This window comes from Uranotaenia lowii, chromosome 2 (assembly GCF_029784155.1).
Source record: "Uranotaenia lowii strain MFRU-FL chromosome 2, ASM2978415v1, whole genome shotgun sequence".
Taxonomy (NCBI): domain Eukaryota; kingdom Metazoa; phylum Arthropoda; class Insecta; order Diptera; family Culicidae; genus Uranotaenia; species Uranotaenia lowii.
In genome coordinates this window covers 205,130,808-205,147,964 of record NC_073692.1, presented here as the reverse complement: position 1 = coordinate 205,147,964, position 17,157 = coordinate 205,130,808, and the positions used below count along the sequence as shown (strand labels likewise).

At 33.9% G+C, this 17,157-nt stretch overlaps 1 protein-coding gene across 1 annotated transcript in view; it reads left to right on the top strand.

Moving 5' to 3' along the window:
- The window catches only part of LOC129745984 (laminin subunit alpha-1), a 394,883-nt gene that overhangs the window by 104,228 nt on the left and 273,498 nt on the right, over positions 1–17,157 (top strand). Inside the window, exon 7 of the mRNA XM_055739399.1 lies at positions 5,065–5,251. Coding sequence (XP_055595374.1) covers positions 5,065–5,251 — 187 coding nt within the window. The remainder of the gene's footprint in view (positions 1–5,064; positions 5,252–17,157) is intronic.

Here is a 17,157-nt window from a genome sequence, read left to right as displayed (position 1 = left end):
ACAATAAACTTGAAGATTTTGAGAAACGTAAAAACCATAGTGATCAAAGTTACCCCGAAACTCGAAATCTGGTTTTGTAACAAACATTTGATTATAACCACCAATGTCGTTTGAATTTACTGCAATCAATGATCATTTTTAATACTCCTCACCTCAGTAAGGGTTTTAAAGCTTCAAGGTATTAAGAAAAAAGACACCCCTTCCAAAATATTCAAAAATGAATGAAAAAAGTGATCAAAGTTCCCCCAGTTTACGGTATATAAAAACAAGCTTACCCGGCAAACTTTGTTGAGCCTAGGAATTTTCACGAAAAGAGTGTTCATGTGAGTAGGCAAAAAAACATTATTCATTTTCATAGAACTGGATTGATACCGTAAAATGAGGTGAGTCGGGACAATTTACGGACTGTTTTTGGAATATTTCTGTCAAATTATGTCCTTAGTCAAACAAAAAAAGAAGTTCGAATTTGTTGCTATCAGAGTTTTAAACATCTTTCACACCCTAGGCTTTGTGAATAGGGACAGTGGCTATTAATCGAGAAATATTTTCATTTCTGCATCTTAATATTGAACGTGAATTGGTGCATTGTTTTTCGCTTCACAATATTATTTGTTTATTACGTTTTCCTGTTATTACCTATATTTGAAGAAATGTTCATATGTAGTGCCTACCTCGAGGGGAAAAAATTATCATAATTATTTATTTGTTTTTATATTGTTGATTTCCAGCGAAAGCGAATCTTTTCTGGAATGAGCTTAAATATGATTTTTTTTTCATTTTTCATTATTTTCTTTGTTAGAATCTGTCCATTTTCAATAAACCCCAAGAAAAGTGCGCCAAATAATGTTTTGCTGAAATGTGTTGCCATTTAAAGCAGTTTTAATCAATTGCCTTATTTTCTCCAAAATAATTTAAAAAATATTCTTCATCGTAAACCAATTTTACAGAAATGGCTTATCACTTATTGCAGTGAAGAATACTGCAGTGTTTTCAAACAACACTTCTTATGGTATGAAACGCGCTTTGATTTATGCTCCAATTTTTTTTTTTTTATTTTTTTGAGAAAATTTACAAATAACATTCAGTTTTTTGTTATCGGTAACGAATCTTTTTTTAATTTTTCGAATTGAAAGTTTTTGCAATAAAAAATTATATTAAATCCTGGTTTAATGATAAGAGAATAAGAAATTAAATTCAAAATTGTGAAATGATATTCTGAATTTTGTTGCTTTTTATCATCAATGTTGCCTAAGACATTTCATTCCACAACACGAAACGACGTTCATGTATTGAAACTAATTTTTAATTGTCAATTGCGATATGCAATTTCCTAAACTGTTTGTATTGAAAATTCAAATCTTGACACACAAAACCCCTACCTCGTCTTTGAAATTGGATTTTATTAGGAAGGGTACCTACACAAATTCATTCATAACTAATCACTTTCATAATAAAAAAAATGTTTATATCATTACAAATTTTATGCAGATACAAAGTTTTATTCAAGCAACCAATTAAAGTGATAGTTTTACTTTGTATTTCTTGTTCTTCAACACCAAATTCAAGGGGATTTTGAAAAAGTTCACAATGCCACAAAATTAACCTTTTTCTGAGGTGCAATGAATTTAAGAGCAAGTTTTTATACATTTTTGAGTCCTGAAACTTTTGAAAATAGCTTAAAATTACTTAAAAGAATTCATAACTTTTCTGAAAAAACTTTGAATTATTACAAAAAAAAAGAATAAAAGATAAAAGTTTTTATCAACTTTCTTCAAGATTCCAAGTAATTCTGACATCTGCAAAAAAAGTTGTAAAAGTTTACCAAATGAAATAAAAGAATTTCTTCGAATTTTCAAAGGAGTATTAAATAAATTAATTGAATTTCAGATATTTTAAGAAGCAAAAAATCAAATTCAGGCTTCGGAAAATTTGATATATGAAATAAAATTTGAGATTCTTTGCAAACTTTCTTCAGTAATTTAAGAAATACTTGTCTTTCCAAATTAAAAAAAAAACTGTTGAATTTAATTTTTTTGATCATGCATCATCATCATCATCATGATTATCAATATTATTCCTGAATTTAATAAAGTTTATAAACGATTTCAGAATCAGTTTTTTTTTCTTTCATAGAGATTGGTGGTTAATCAAAGCCGGATTAAGCCATCGGGGTGCCCGGGCAATTATTCTTGGGGACCCCTCTGATTTAATTATTTTTCAAATGCTATCCCAGAAAATACGAAACATTTTTTACGTGTTAAAGGAATGGAGATGAGTTCAGTATACTGTCTTCAAATAGCCATGTTATCTGCGTAGAAGATAGTTTCTGGTATCTTTAAATAAAAATTAAGAATTAACGACGTGAAAACATTGCGGAATAGTTTAGAAATCTAGCCAAGATAAAACCAAAATTTAATTATCATTTTTTTAATACTTTATCACCAGCTGTGTTTTTCATTTCATCATTGATCGTCTGGCTTGTGCTTTATCGAGAAATATTTACCTAATGACAATTGGGAACCATCATGAAGATTTGAAACACAGAATACAAAATTTAAAAAAAAATAACAAAATAATTAAATTCAAATTCCATAGAGATACAGATATAACAGTTTGAAGATTCGAAACTAAAATGTTTATATTCAGAGCCACAATTCACTGTCTTAAATCAAAATCATAATTTCTAATCAAGTTTTGAGAAACATAATAAGAATTTAGTTTAAAAAAAGAGATTGAAAGTTACAATCAGAGTCAAAGCAGAAATTGCACCAAATATGAAATTCGATTTCATATTTTTGAAACACAAAAAAAACCTTCTCATGAGATGTTTATGAATATGATTCTCATCAGTCAATAAAAATTGTTATCAAATTCTTATCAAATTCTTATTCTAAATGTGACAAGAGTTTCATTCGAAGCCTTGAAAGCCAAGAAGGTATAAGTACGAAAATCAATTGAAAAATATAATCAGAATAGAGATTAAATGTGTAAAACACAGAATCAGTTTTCATTAAAAAAAAAGTCAGATAAGGAATCCAAATGAGCTTAGAAACAAAGATCCTTAGTTCTCAAAATTGAAAAAAAACCATGAAACTAAACTTCAGTAACTGAAGGAATAATACAAGACTGGAAAATTTCAATGAATTGAATCTGGAAAAAGATAAGATTAAAAACATACAAATATTTATGTTAAGAAAATCACTCAACTACATAAGCAGCTCAAATATGAGATATTTAGTTATAATTATAATTTGAGAATGACCATTTGGAAAATGATATGCTGAACTCAGGATATTTACTTCAGTAGATCTTAAATTTTTGGTTAAATCAGTTGAAAATGTTTCAATACGAATTTCAAGTCTAAGACAGAAATTGGGGTGGAAATTCAATAAATCAACTCTGCAATGTCGATTGGTCCAATAAAAGCAACTACAGTTTTTTAAGATTTTATTTTCAAAAATAGGGAGGAAAAAGGGTTTACAATTCATAAACCAACGGAAATTATAATAATATTCGAATGATATGAATAATGAATAAAAAGTGAAAACCCGGTATTAACCCGGTAAGTGCTCGGGTAAAATTCTGAAATGTTTATCATCAATCTCTGTTCTCTCTTAGCACTGTGAGCCAGATATGGGGTTGTAAATTTTGAAATTTAATACCAAGATTTTGATAGCCAGCAAAATGCGGGAGAACATTTTCTCTGCTTACTCTAGGGGCGCCCATTAACTAATATAAGAGAAAAACTATTCTAGATATTGTTTCATGGCAGCCCATTAGTTTTTAGGTATGTTTCAAGTTTTCATTCCGATTTTCTAGTTTTGCTTTCTTTTCATAGATATGTAGAAATTGAAGAAGTATGATTAAAATAATGTAAAAACTAGTTTTCCCTTCTGGGGGCTTGGGGCAATTGCCCCTATTGCACCCCTCCAGTTAATCCGGCCTTGTGGTTAATCAATTATCAATGATTGATAAAAGTCAAAACTATTAATTTTATAAACATAAAAGAGGGATAGTTGAAAAATGTGACAAATGATTCGGGTTCAATACATCAAAATCTTCCAAATCAATCATTAAAACATAGGGACTAAAAATGTATCTTTTTCATATTCATTTTAATTTACGAAGATTTTAATCACCGTTAGTTATGTTTGTTAAATTAATTTAACATGGTGAATTATTATGGTGAAAGTTATATTCTTTTAGTAAAAACATTTGAAGATTATGAAAACTGCAGGCGAATAGAAAGTTAGGAGAAATGATTAGATATTTAAAATGAGTGAATAGAATTATATAAGAAGCATTTTCATAATATGCCATAAATTTGTTCATGGAACGATTTTGCATTTTCATTGTCTGAAAATGTTCACACTTAAACAACATTATTTTTTATGTAAAGGGCGATAAATCAAATTAACATTATATTTAAATTTTGAAATAAAAATAAAAAATAAATTCCATAGTTTTAAAGTCGAACCAAAAAAATTTTCGAAATACTTTGAATAAGTTTGCCTTTGTTCTCCAACTCTGCATTTTTGTGTTCTGCAAACATAATTTTCTTGGAAGCCTATAAATCTGGATGATTTATAACTTGTGTAGCCTTTTATTTTGATAATTGGAAGAACTTGAATATAAAAAGAATTTCATGTCTGACTTTGATCACTGACACTCTTGAAATAAAAATGAATATTTTCTTTTCTATCACATTCGATAAAATCATCATCTATGTGATATAAATAGCTTCTCTTGAATTTTAAATTGATATTTTATGTCAGTTTTTTTATTTTTTTCGTAATAAAACTCTTTGTTTTCATTTTGATTCATACGACATAATGAAAGCTCACACGATATTTAGAATACAAACAAATCAAAACAAAACCCTTGGAAAAGTTCTACAATATTGCCAAGAAATAGACAAATCTATGAATTTCTTCCAAGTGGGATTTGTACTTGTTAAAAGTGCGGTGAATTAAATAAAACTCATGTAAAATGTATAAACTAAAGACATAATGAATTAATCAAGATATAACAATTACCTTTTAAATAATAATGTCATTTCCCCAGATCGGTTACGGTAATCTGGACCAGGAGTGTCCAGCGTGCGAGTGCCATGTGAACGGGTCCAACGCTAATGTTTGCGATACGGTGACCGGCCATTGCGAGTGTCTCGAAGGCGCCGAGGGGCCCAAATGTGATCGTTGCTCCGAGGAATATTTCGGCCTGTCGGAAGAGTTCCCAGAAAGCTGTCAAGGTAAGTCCATCCTATTGCTACTATAAATATTTGCACAGAACCATGACAAATTTTTATTGATCCTACCGTTGAGTGAGTTGGCTGGCCTCGGATAAAAAAGTGCCGTCCCAGTTGACAAGCTGAAGGGTTTGAAGCGCAAGCGAAACAAAATGCTAATTTAATGTGTAGTAAAGCTCTTGCGGCGCGTACTCTGAAGCGCGCACTACGCAATGCATTTTTTTCTCGATAATTTTTCCCATATGGTAAGCGTGACAAATCGTGCTTGGCTCTCGGAACATGAGGTGAGGACACACCCTTCAATTATTCCTTCCTATACATTGGCGTTTCCATCATCGATGACCTAAGAATCATGTTTTGATTCCTAGATGTGATCAGAATGCAATGAGGTGCTTGATGTTATTTGTTTGCCTTTGGGTGTTCTCTGACAATCAAACTGCAAATGGAATGATGACATAGTGCGGATTTGAATTCTTCCATATCAGAAATAACGTGTCCATGTTGTTACTGTAGACCACAATAGAATACCTAATCAATTTAAGAGCACAAGAACCACAGTTCAACAAGGTAGATATTTTAAAAGATTGGAAAATACTACGGTATATCGATTTGTATCTTATTTTTGAATTTATTAATCTCTTGGGTTTTAAAATGATGTATGAAAACTGTTATAAGCCGTTTCAAAATGTTGCAAATAAGCCTATGTCTACTGGATTGTTGATTGAACTTTACCTTGGAACTCACGTCTTTAGTACTGACAGGAAATACGAAGTACTTCCTCAAAAACCACTCAATAGATTGTTATCAAATTTTGTACATGTAAATTTTATATTATACTAGTACTTTTAGTTAATTTTTGTTCAGTTTCATTGGATTCCATCCACGCAATCAAAATTCATTTACACAAGAAAATTGTGCTTTTTTCGATTACATGGCTTACTAGGTATTGATATAACATATCCTTTAGATTAACAAAGGTTGAGTGACTCTACCCTGATCAAGAACCTATTTGATAATAAAATGCAGAAAATTGGAAATAATAATTCATTTCGCTTTCAAAAATTAAAGATAAGCTGCAAACAACGAACGAATTCCATCATCCTAAAAAGTTAAATCTGATAAAATTTTCAACGTTTTCAAGAATGAACTTCCTTTCCAGTGGTAAAACAGATAGCTCAATTAGTAGAGGGCATTTCAAGAAATAGCTTAGGTTAATTGTTTACTCACTTTAAATCATTTAACTTGAATTGCAATTTGAAAACCGAATCGAAATCAGAAATTCTTAATCAGTCTTGTAAACTTGTCCCTGTTATTTTTTATGATCGGAATCGTTATTAAAAAAATGTATTGAAAATTCCATGTTCACGGCTTTCACTTAGTTAAACGAATTCCACATTGCCAATGGTTACTACTCCGTGATTGACTGAGATCATCAATTTTGTCCAGAGGTCAAATAAACGGTGTCTGAGATTGACAGCGCATTTACAATCGACAAAACCGGTGCTCTCTCTTTAAAAATCAATCACAGCGCCGGCCAGGTCCTAGTAGTCAATAAATAAAGAGGAAAATAAGAAAAAAGGAATGATAGATAGAACCGAAGTTATCTCTGCATCCTAGCAAAATATTTTTTTTGATGGGGATAACGATATAACTGGGAGGCTCTTTTGATTAGTCTAATGTGATCTGGGTTGAAAATCCTATTCCCTATGCTCCTTTGATTTCCTTATGAGATTTTTCATTTTACAGATAATGTAACAACTTCTTTGACTACATGACAAAAAACTACTACAGTATTTTATAAGTTTGGGGATTGAAACGGCCAGTCAATTGTGGGAATAAAAACTAGTGATTTTTATTATTGTTCAAACGTTTCAGTCATTTATTGTGACCTTCTTCTGTGGGCTACTGTAAATTTATTGTTATGTTGTAACATTGCCAAATTTTGTGTTTTGTGAACATATTTTGCACTCACTGATTGTCGGGTTCGTTTTTCGTCAAACTTTTGTTGTGATTAAATATTGTAGTATGAATTTTATCTGTGAATGCAATGTAGGACATTTTAGTTTGAACAATTAAAGTCTGTTCAACCAAAAATCGGTTTTAAATTTAACACACTATTCAAGAATCTCGGTATTGACCGATTTGAAGCAAAACTTTACTGAATTGTCCGTCTATGTAAGAGATCCTTTAGGTTCGTTTATTCGAAAAGAGAGCGCATTTTAACCTGTTTCACTGACCGACCAGGGTTGCCAAATTTTTACTCCAAAATTCTGGAGTCCGTGAATATAAAAATCAGGATAAATCAAGATTTTGAACCCCTTTTACTTGATATCTATCGATTCAGCTCGATGATTTACTTTGCTGTAATAACAGTTGTGCGTGAGTGTTTATTTTTTCACGTTTCTAAAGCTAAACTGGGCTAAACCATCTCAATGAAATTTCAATTGACTGTTTAATAATCGTGTTATTTTTTTTTCCTCTGAACTGCTTGATAAAATCTGCAATTATTTTAAATTAACTTTTTTTTATTTTTAGAACGTTCTCATCATGGCTTCAAAATAAATGATTAAAAAGTGAAATAAAACAAATGTGAGAATGTCAATTCAACTTTACGAAAGAAATTTTATTATGCAAAAGGATAATCAAATCTGAACATAAAAAAGCCCTTTCCATCAAATCCATGAAAAGGTTTCCATTAACCAAATTAACAAAAAAAAACGGAAGTGAAAAGAACAAATTTTGTTAAATTTCTCATCTGTTACGAATCAGAAATGGGATTCTAACTCCAAATTCAATATATGCATTCATATTTTGCAAAACATTTAGATTTCCGAACTGGAATTCATTTTTTAAGCTCGATCAGATGTGATCATCAAAATTTTAAAAGAAAATTATGATTAATTATCACGTTTATATTTTCACATAGAGTAGTGCATAGCTAATTGTAAACTCGATAGATACAGTTAACTTTATTGCAAAAATATTGCGCTTACATACCAGAAGTAAAATGAAAAATAAATTTTTGTGTAAGAATAATCATGAAAAAACTCATTTCAACAAATAGTTGAAAAACAGCTACCTTTAAAAATTCCTGTGTAATGTGTAATGTGTAAAATGATGGCAATTTTTTAATCCATAATCCAAATTTTATCTGCAGTGACTGAAACAATTTCGGTTGTTGATCGATTTAAAAGTACACTTCAAATACTAAAATTTTTGTGGCCAAAATCATTTGAAAAATACATCTCTATGTCCAACTTAAAACTTTAAACGTCAAATTTATTATGCACAAAATGACATTTTTGTGTGCAATTGGTAGCTAATCTTCAGCTTTTTCGAAGTATATTTCATCGTTTTTTATCTTTTACCTTGAATATCATAAACACCAGTGGTTGTAGCTGAATCTAATATATAAAGATGAGTTGGACTATATATGTTTGTTTGTTTGTATGCACCTTATACAAATCGAAACCGCTAAACCGATCAGCTTGAAATTTGGTACAGAGATGTATTTGGACCAGGGTAAGGTTTTAGTGATAGTTCTGAGCCCCTCCCACCTTAGAAAAGGGACCCTCCCATACAACTTTCGTTTTTATTCCCACAAATCAAAAGTCATGGCACCCATTTGGTAGCCAATTTTCGTTTCCTTTGGCGGGTTGTTTTCGCCATCACCATGGGCCGGGCGTAAGAAACGACTATCCAGAGTTCACGTGTACTTGAAAGCAAATCAAAGCTTGCTGAGCGTTAAAGATTTGAAAGGGGAAATTTTGGCGGGTGTTTTTTGTACCTTCTACTGCTGAAAGCACGTGGTATTAGTAGATACGAGAATTTTTTATGCAATAATGAGCTAACATTTCGGATTGAAAAATACAACTAACCTGTAAAGTATGTATTGACTTGAATTGTAGTGGTTTTCAAAGTACTCCCTACCACTGCTGCAGGGCTTTGGAGTCTATAAGAATATACAGTGTGTGAAGTATGGATGCAATGATGTATCTTCATTATGAATTTGGATTGAGTGCTGAAAACATATTAAGCTATTTTCTTAAAATCAAGCTTTTTAGAACCAACCTTTTTCGAATTCCTCATTGAGAAAGATAAAATAATTAAATTCAGAGTTATAAGTTGAGAGCTGTGATTTCGCGTTTTTGAAAGCCGTCGAGAAATCTAAATGGAGAACTCAAAAATTTAACGTGCATTATCTGAAAAAATCAAATCCAACGCAAAAAACTTTATTTGAAATTAAGTATGAGGTTTTTAGTTTTAAACAATTCAATTTTAACGGTCAATCTATGACTTTTGTATAAATGTTGATCATCAATGTGTTCAATTTTACCATCCTATTATGCGGAAACTTAAACCGTTAAGTATTGCGAATTCAATCAAATTATTCCCAAGAATTTTTACTTCATCACTCTTCACAATAATTAATGAGATTTTTTTCCAAGAATGAAAAAATTGAAAAAAAAAAAAGTTTTGTTATAACACTATAAAATGGGCGATTTGGGTTCCGAGATAATTTCTTTTAGATCACTTCAAAAAACTATTAGTGGAACTTGGAACATTTAAGAAAAACTAATTATAAAACGGTGTGGAAAAAACAACGAGAAGTACACATACATTTGAAAACATGAAAAATGAGTCTTCAACAAGTTTAAAAAACCAAATACAAACATATACAGGATCTTAATTGATTCTAAGCGTATGTCTTTCGAGTATATGATGGCAAGCATCTCACAAATGCTTAAACCACAAAGGTTTACTGGGATTCGAACTCATGACCGTTGGCTTGGAAGACTTGAAGGCCACAAGCTGCGGCAAGTTTCGGAAGCCTTCTTAGAATTTTCTGGGCAAATAAAACTTGAATAAAGCACACGGGGGAGCATTTGGCATATAGCGTCCGATGAGATCATCTCCAAAAGAGATTTCATTAAATGGGGGATGGAAATGATAAAAATATAGTGTAATCATTTGAAGATAAAGTAAAAAGAAGGCCAAAGCTATTCAAGCTTCCTTTAAGAAAGGGTGGGTATAAAATGTTTTTCGTTATGAAATAAAAAAGCATTCATGGGAAATTATTTTTAATTTCTATCAATACGAACCTCATAACTATAAGTGTTTCAAATATATGAAAAAGGGAAACACAGTTAATATTCTCATTCAAAACTTGAAAAACACTAACAAAACTTTCAAAGCTTACATACATGGCACAACATGGGTAAAATTTTCTCATAATAAATATATAAAACATATTGAATACAAAGCTACCAAAATTTCGTAAAGTCAAACGACTCATTTTGATTTATATTTTATGCAAACCCGAGCAAGGCCGGGTAAATCAGCTAGTATTGTCTAAATATCACACTTTACACTCAAGATCCCTAATGGGACTTTTCTGTCAGGGCTTTCATGAGGCTTTTTCATGAATGCATTGGGGAACCCAGAAGATTTTTTTTAACATTTGGGTGCGTCTGAAAAAAAGTTACAAGCATCCAAACTTCCAATAGTGTCATATTGGCACTGTAGGACAAATTAAGGTTAAAATGTAGGTACATTATTCTGTTTATTGGAACATAAAGTTTTTCGTGAAAATTTGAAAATCCGGCAAAATTAGGCTTGACTCCAAAAATCTGGGAAAAATGGAGGCTTGAAAAATCAGGCAAATCTTGAAAAATCAGGCACATTGACAGCCCTGCTACCGACTCAAACCGGCCCTGACATAAAAATTTGAGTAGAACGAGATTGAGAGAAAAGTAGGAGAAAGAAATTTTGATAAATGAAAAATCGCTTGCTATTTTCCCATCCTGTCGGCTGGGCCCTACATGTGAGATGACACATCTACTTTAATTCAAGCTGGATTTTAAATTACATGAATTATTACAGAAAACTTACTTTTGATCACGATCAAATATCATAAATAATGAGAAATAATTCAAAGAATTGCGGTTTGTTCATAGAATTTTTTTTTTTTTTGGTTTTAAAATTGTTTTATTGATGTCTAATATAAGATAAGTTTACATATCATATCACGTCTCTAAGTTTAAATGAAATTCTAACGCTGAAACATCTAATCTGCTATTGCTTGAATCAATAAAGCTGATGTATCTACTTAGATATTTTAATATTTTCAATTTGTTTTCTTTGCTGAATGTGTTTAAGACTGGTCGAATTATATCTTCGAAGTTTAGTGTTCTACGTCTATTAAGAATTTCGCGGATTTTCGTTTTAAATACGTGAAAGGCGTCGTTCAATCTGGGGCAGTCGCAATATTTGTGCCTTATCGTTTCAGTCTGCGCGCCGCAGTGCTCGCAGTTCTCGTCGTCAGCTCTTCCAATTGTATGTAGGAGTTGTCTGCAAATAGCCTTTTCATTCGTCCACAGATACAGCTTTTCTTTCTGGACGGAACTAAGCTTACGCATAGAAATGTTCCTCCAAATTTGTTTCCAGGCGATGGTCGGGTTTCTTCGTTCAACTCGCGGTATCTCAGTGTGTGTCAGGAAATGGCAGTAGATCTCGTTCGCACTATGTCTTCGCTGCAGGTCTGGGGGTAGCGTTGGCCATAACTGTTTTATGGTTTTGATATCGGGGAGACTAGTTGGGGCTGCCGTATTACTTGCTATCAACGCACTATAGTAAGGCATGGATGCAGTTTCTGCCAAGTGTCTATGTATCAAGAGGGATTTACATTTCAGGCTTGGTAGGTGAAAGTTAAGCCCCCCTTGATCGATTTTCCGAGCAATTTGTTGCATAGGCACTCGCGCACAGTGTCCTTTCCAGATGAAGGTCCCACACATGGACGTTATTTTTGCCACATGTTGGGAATTTGGTGGAAGTATAGAGGCAATATACCACATTTTTGAGTTAACGAAAGTGTTAAGAAGCATAACTTTTTGTCCCACACTCAACATGCGCATCGAATGAAGCCATGTAAGTTGAGTGATTTTTGAAATTAGTGAGTTCCAGTTCATTCTGTTCATCACCCGAATAGAGTTAGCATACATCACTCCCAAGACCTTGATTGTGTCTGTTGTTTGATGCCACGGTACACTTATCGGTTCACCACTTAGAAACCCAACATCTATAGCAGTAGTCTTGTTGAAGTTTAGCTTAGCCCCCGATACCAAACCAAACTGTGTAAACAAATTTTCTATAAGTTCTATTTTGTTCACTGTTGTCACTATCACACTTATATCGTCGGCATATGCTACTACCAAATCCTGACCACACACACGCTCAATTCGTGATAGAAGAGGTTGTAGATATAGCACGAAAAGATGCATGGAGAGAGGATCTCCTTGCCGCACAGATCTCTCAATCCGAAATGATGCCGATAGATGACCGTTGATTAGTAGACGTGAAGATGATCGCTCAGCAAATCTGATGATAAGGTTCACCATATCTCTATTGAGTCCCAGAGAACACATGGTATTCTGCAGGTATTGGTGATCTACGCGGTCGAACGCAGAATCCAAGTCGAAGGAGATCAGTTTCCCTCTCTGTTTACGTTCGATGAGGGACGCAATTCGATCTTTGAGAGAGAGTGTCGCCTGAAAAATATTTCTTCCTGGATTTGAGCATTTCTGACTCTCGGTGAGAATATGGTGTTCTACCATCACTTTTTCCAATCGGGTTTTCAGTATACGGGAGACAAGTTTGTAGTCGCTATTTAATAGCGATATTGGTCTGTAAGACTTCACTGTTTCTTCGTTGCACTTTTTTTTCACTAATACAATTATTCCACTCACTAGTTCCGTAGGTATGTTACCAGCAAGGATCTCGTTCAGTATGAGATTTAGCTCACGATGGATAACGTCGAATGTTCGCAGGTAGAATTCACGCGGTATACCGTCGGGGCCAGCAGCTTTCCGTGGTGCACTAGTTTTAATTGCGGTCCATATTTCCGCAGTGGTGATTTCGTTCATGCAGGCCAGGTTCGCTTCGCTGTCGTTCGGTATTGTATTGGCGCATAAAAACTGGTCTTCAGCATGTTCGTCTCGGTGGCCTCTCGCGTACAGATTTTGAAAGTGGCTCAATAACGATCTTTCAATTTCTTCGGGTTCTTGCGTTATAATACCCTGACTGTTTTTCAATCGTGTGATTAGAGTTTGTTTTCTCCGTCGATCACCAAGCTGGTATGACGATAAGGATTCACCTGCAAGGTATGTTTCATTTGGGCGAACGAAAAGCGAAGTGTAGCGACGTTGATGAAGAAGCATCTCGGATTTAATACGATTGATGGTTGGGGGTTTTGGTAATACTCGTTATATGCCCGGTTTAGATTGGCATATAGACGTTGTTGTTCGAAATTGAAAAGATTGTAAGCAATGCTAGATTTCCATCGAAAAAAACGTTTTATTTTTTGCTTCGCGAAACCTATCCACCATTCAGTCCATGAGGAGAAGTTTCGTCGCTGTCGGGTCCATTGACGCCAATGTGATTCAAACTCTTCAATGTTTTCAGCTGTTAGTGTGTGTGGTTGAATGGACCAATAGCTATTACCTTGTGCTCGGCCGAGAGATGGAAGACATATTCTTGCTGTTACACCCTTGTGGTCCGAGAAGCAGCATACATGGGTATTGATGGATCGTACACACTATTAATTTTTTGGTGTAAATTTATGTCAAATTGGATGCACAAAACTGAAGCATCACTTTTGACATAAAATTACACTACAGAAGACAGAAACGCTTGAAGCCATAAATACTCAGACATTATTAATATGACATATGCAACATAAAATTATATCATCGATGATGTAATTTTCTGTCATATTGAACGCACAAAAGTGAAGCATCCTTTTTTATATAAATTTAGATCTTTACAGAAAGTATATTGCGTTGATTAATATTTTGGTAACATATGCTTCCGGGAACATAAGTTTTTAGAGGAATAATAGCAACAGCTGTTATTTTTCCAAAAATGTATGTCATGAAAGCTCACGTTAACCTAATATTAAACAACGCAATATAATTTCTGTAGCTATTTAAATTTATACCAGCAAGGTACCAGTTCTTTACAAAAAATGAAATTTTCTAGAAAGCAATAGTGTAGATATGTCATCTTGAAAATTTGATACATAAAGCCAGTTTGCATTATAAAAAACTTTTATTCAACATTTCAAATTTATATTTTTGGTATGCTACATTTTTGTTGATGCAAAACTCAGATTGTTTAAAAGTTTGTTTTTGTTTTTTTTTTTCGATAATTAAAAACTAGACAATACAGGGAATTCAACTTGAATCGCTTTTTGGTAAAGATTTGTTAATAAAAGTTAAAATTTCAAACATTTGACAGGGCATGATTGCATTATTCAATGAACATTTTCAAGTGTGGTGATGATACATTTTTTTTTAAATTTATTTCCTTCAAATTATATTACAACTCTAATTTGTATTACCAACAGTCATAGATGAAGCTTCGGGTAATAATGATAATCACTTATGAACCGATTTTTTTAAATTTACTTACATTGTTGTTTAAGTACGTCCTTCCTTGACGTTGGTGCATTAGTTATATTTTTTCTCCAATTGATAAAATATTTGAAAGAAAAAACGTAAATCGGAAATCAAGATGCAACTCAATCCAATATTTCTTCGCTTCTTCTGTATAATGTTCAACAATATTTTGTCTGTAGTATTTTCACAATATTCTAACATGCACGATAGGATTTCCAAAATATTTTTTTGCCAACAAATTTAAATTACTCTGAGCACTCACTGTGTCACAACGGTCTGGACAAGATATGAGCGTTCATATTGTACAATTTATATTCCTTCTTTACCTTTTTACTGCGTTCTCCTCTAATGAAGATATTTCTTTTCGGTTCAACCCTCCCAAGTTCCGAATCAGCCATTAATTTTATCAGCAAGTGTTGATCTGAGGCGCTTTTCCAAACATGCATTTTCCTCTCTCTCCTCCAGCCGGAAGTCCGTTTGAAGCAATAGCTTGTCACGCCTGCTCCTTCTCCGAAAAAACTTATTGTATGCAAACCGTCAGTGAACAAATTCATGGCTAATCTTGGAGCAGTCCACAAATCATCCATATCTTCGTCTTTCTTGCTAGATTCTACCGGTTACAAATTCCGTTGGTCCATTGTTCACAACCATTTCCGATAGCTTCTCCAGCGTTATTACTAAGTTTTCCGATGGTCGCCGGTGCTATCAATAGGAATTATAAGTTTTATTAAAAAGTTGACTGTTTGAAACAGATATATTCACTTTAAATAGCAGGTACATATTTAATATAAATACTGGTCTTCTTCTTCTTCTTCTTCTACTTGAGCACGGGCAGCTCGGGTTAAGGGCCAGTGACTTTGACTATATGCCCTGTTTTTGGTTCCGAGTTGGTTATAAATCAATTTTGATTTCGCTAGTGAATTTGGCTACCTCTTCGTAGTGCGTTAGGTTTTTTTCTTTAAATAGTTCCTTCAAATTTGTGTACTTGCCGTTGAAATCGTATTGTAATCTCGTTAAGGCAAAGCGTGGACAGGTGAGAATTATGTGATTCGCTGTTTCAGGTTCCTTGCATAGCTCGCAGTCAGCATCATCTTTTATTTTCATTTTGGCTAGCCAATATTTGGAAAAGTCATGACCAGCCATCAAACGGTTCAGGAGTCGAACATCTCTTCCTTTTAGGTTCTTTCCTACGAACCATGGTACTGTGGAAAATTCCGGTTGTATGTAGTAAAAAGTTTTCCCTTTTTCTGTCGAATAATGTTTGTACCAATCTGTTGTGTTTTCAGCTAGCGATTTCTTCAGTGCGTTGAACCCGTCTGATAGAAGGTACGTGTTCTCAATTATCTGCTCCGACTGTAGCCCGTGTTTTGCTAATGCGTCTGCTGTATCGTTTCCGCCAATGGATACGTGACTGGGTATCCATTGGATAGTTATTCCATGATGAGAGCAGCTTCGAAGAATTTTCGCTAAGATACTTTCTGCTTCACAGGATTCTTGTGCATTGAGAAGCATCGTGCACGATGCTTGCGAATCGGTGTAGATGACGGGTCTTTCGAGACACTGCTGTTCAACTATTTCCGTTGCTTTGTAGATAGCTATCAGCTCCGCAGATGTGATGCTGGTTTCCTTCTCGAGCCTTAGTGATAAGCGTAATCTCATTTGCTCTACGAAGACTCCTATGCCGCAAACGTTACCTTCCTTGGAAGCATCCGTGAAAATACGACCACGGCCTCGGTACTTGCCATTCATGGCGAAGAGTGTTAGTTGTTTCAGCCTCATGGGATTCGAATTCTGTTTAGCAACCGTCAGACCTTCCAGATCTGGAAATATTTCGACTCCTTGCACATTGCCGGGGCGTTCTATCGATTGGATGCGATCGAACAATTCTTTGTTAAGCCAGTATGTTCTTTCCAGGTAAGAGAATTGATGCCATTTGCTAACATCCTCTGGTAATTGAATTGTTCTTAGTTGATGAGCAATCAGGTTGTTTCTTGACATGTGTCGACATATTTCTCTAGAAGCAATGTACGTGTGCCTAAAGTCCACTGGGTGCTGCCCACTTAGGGCCACTAGCGTGTTCCTCGGTGTGCTTTTCGTGGCTCCCGTCACCTTTCGTAGGCATTGATTGTTTAGTACTGATAAAATGTTGCGATTGGTTTTGCTGGAATTATTGTACACTGAGCTGCCGTAATCCATTTTGCTCCGGAAGAGTCCCTTATATATTTTGATCATCGATTCAGGGTGGGCACCATGTTTTGCCCCATTTAGAACCTTGACCATATTTAAACGTTCTTGAACCTTCGATCGGACCTCCTTAATGTGTATTCCAAAACTAAGATGACGATCGAAAATTATACCCAGATACTTATGAGATCTTACGGATTCCAACAAAGCACCATTGAGGGATATGTTGAGCTGTTTATTGCCATGTTGGAAAAGAATAGTTTTTGTTTT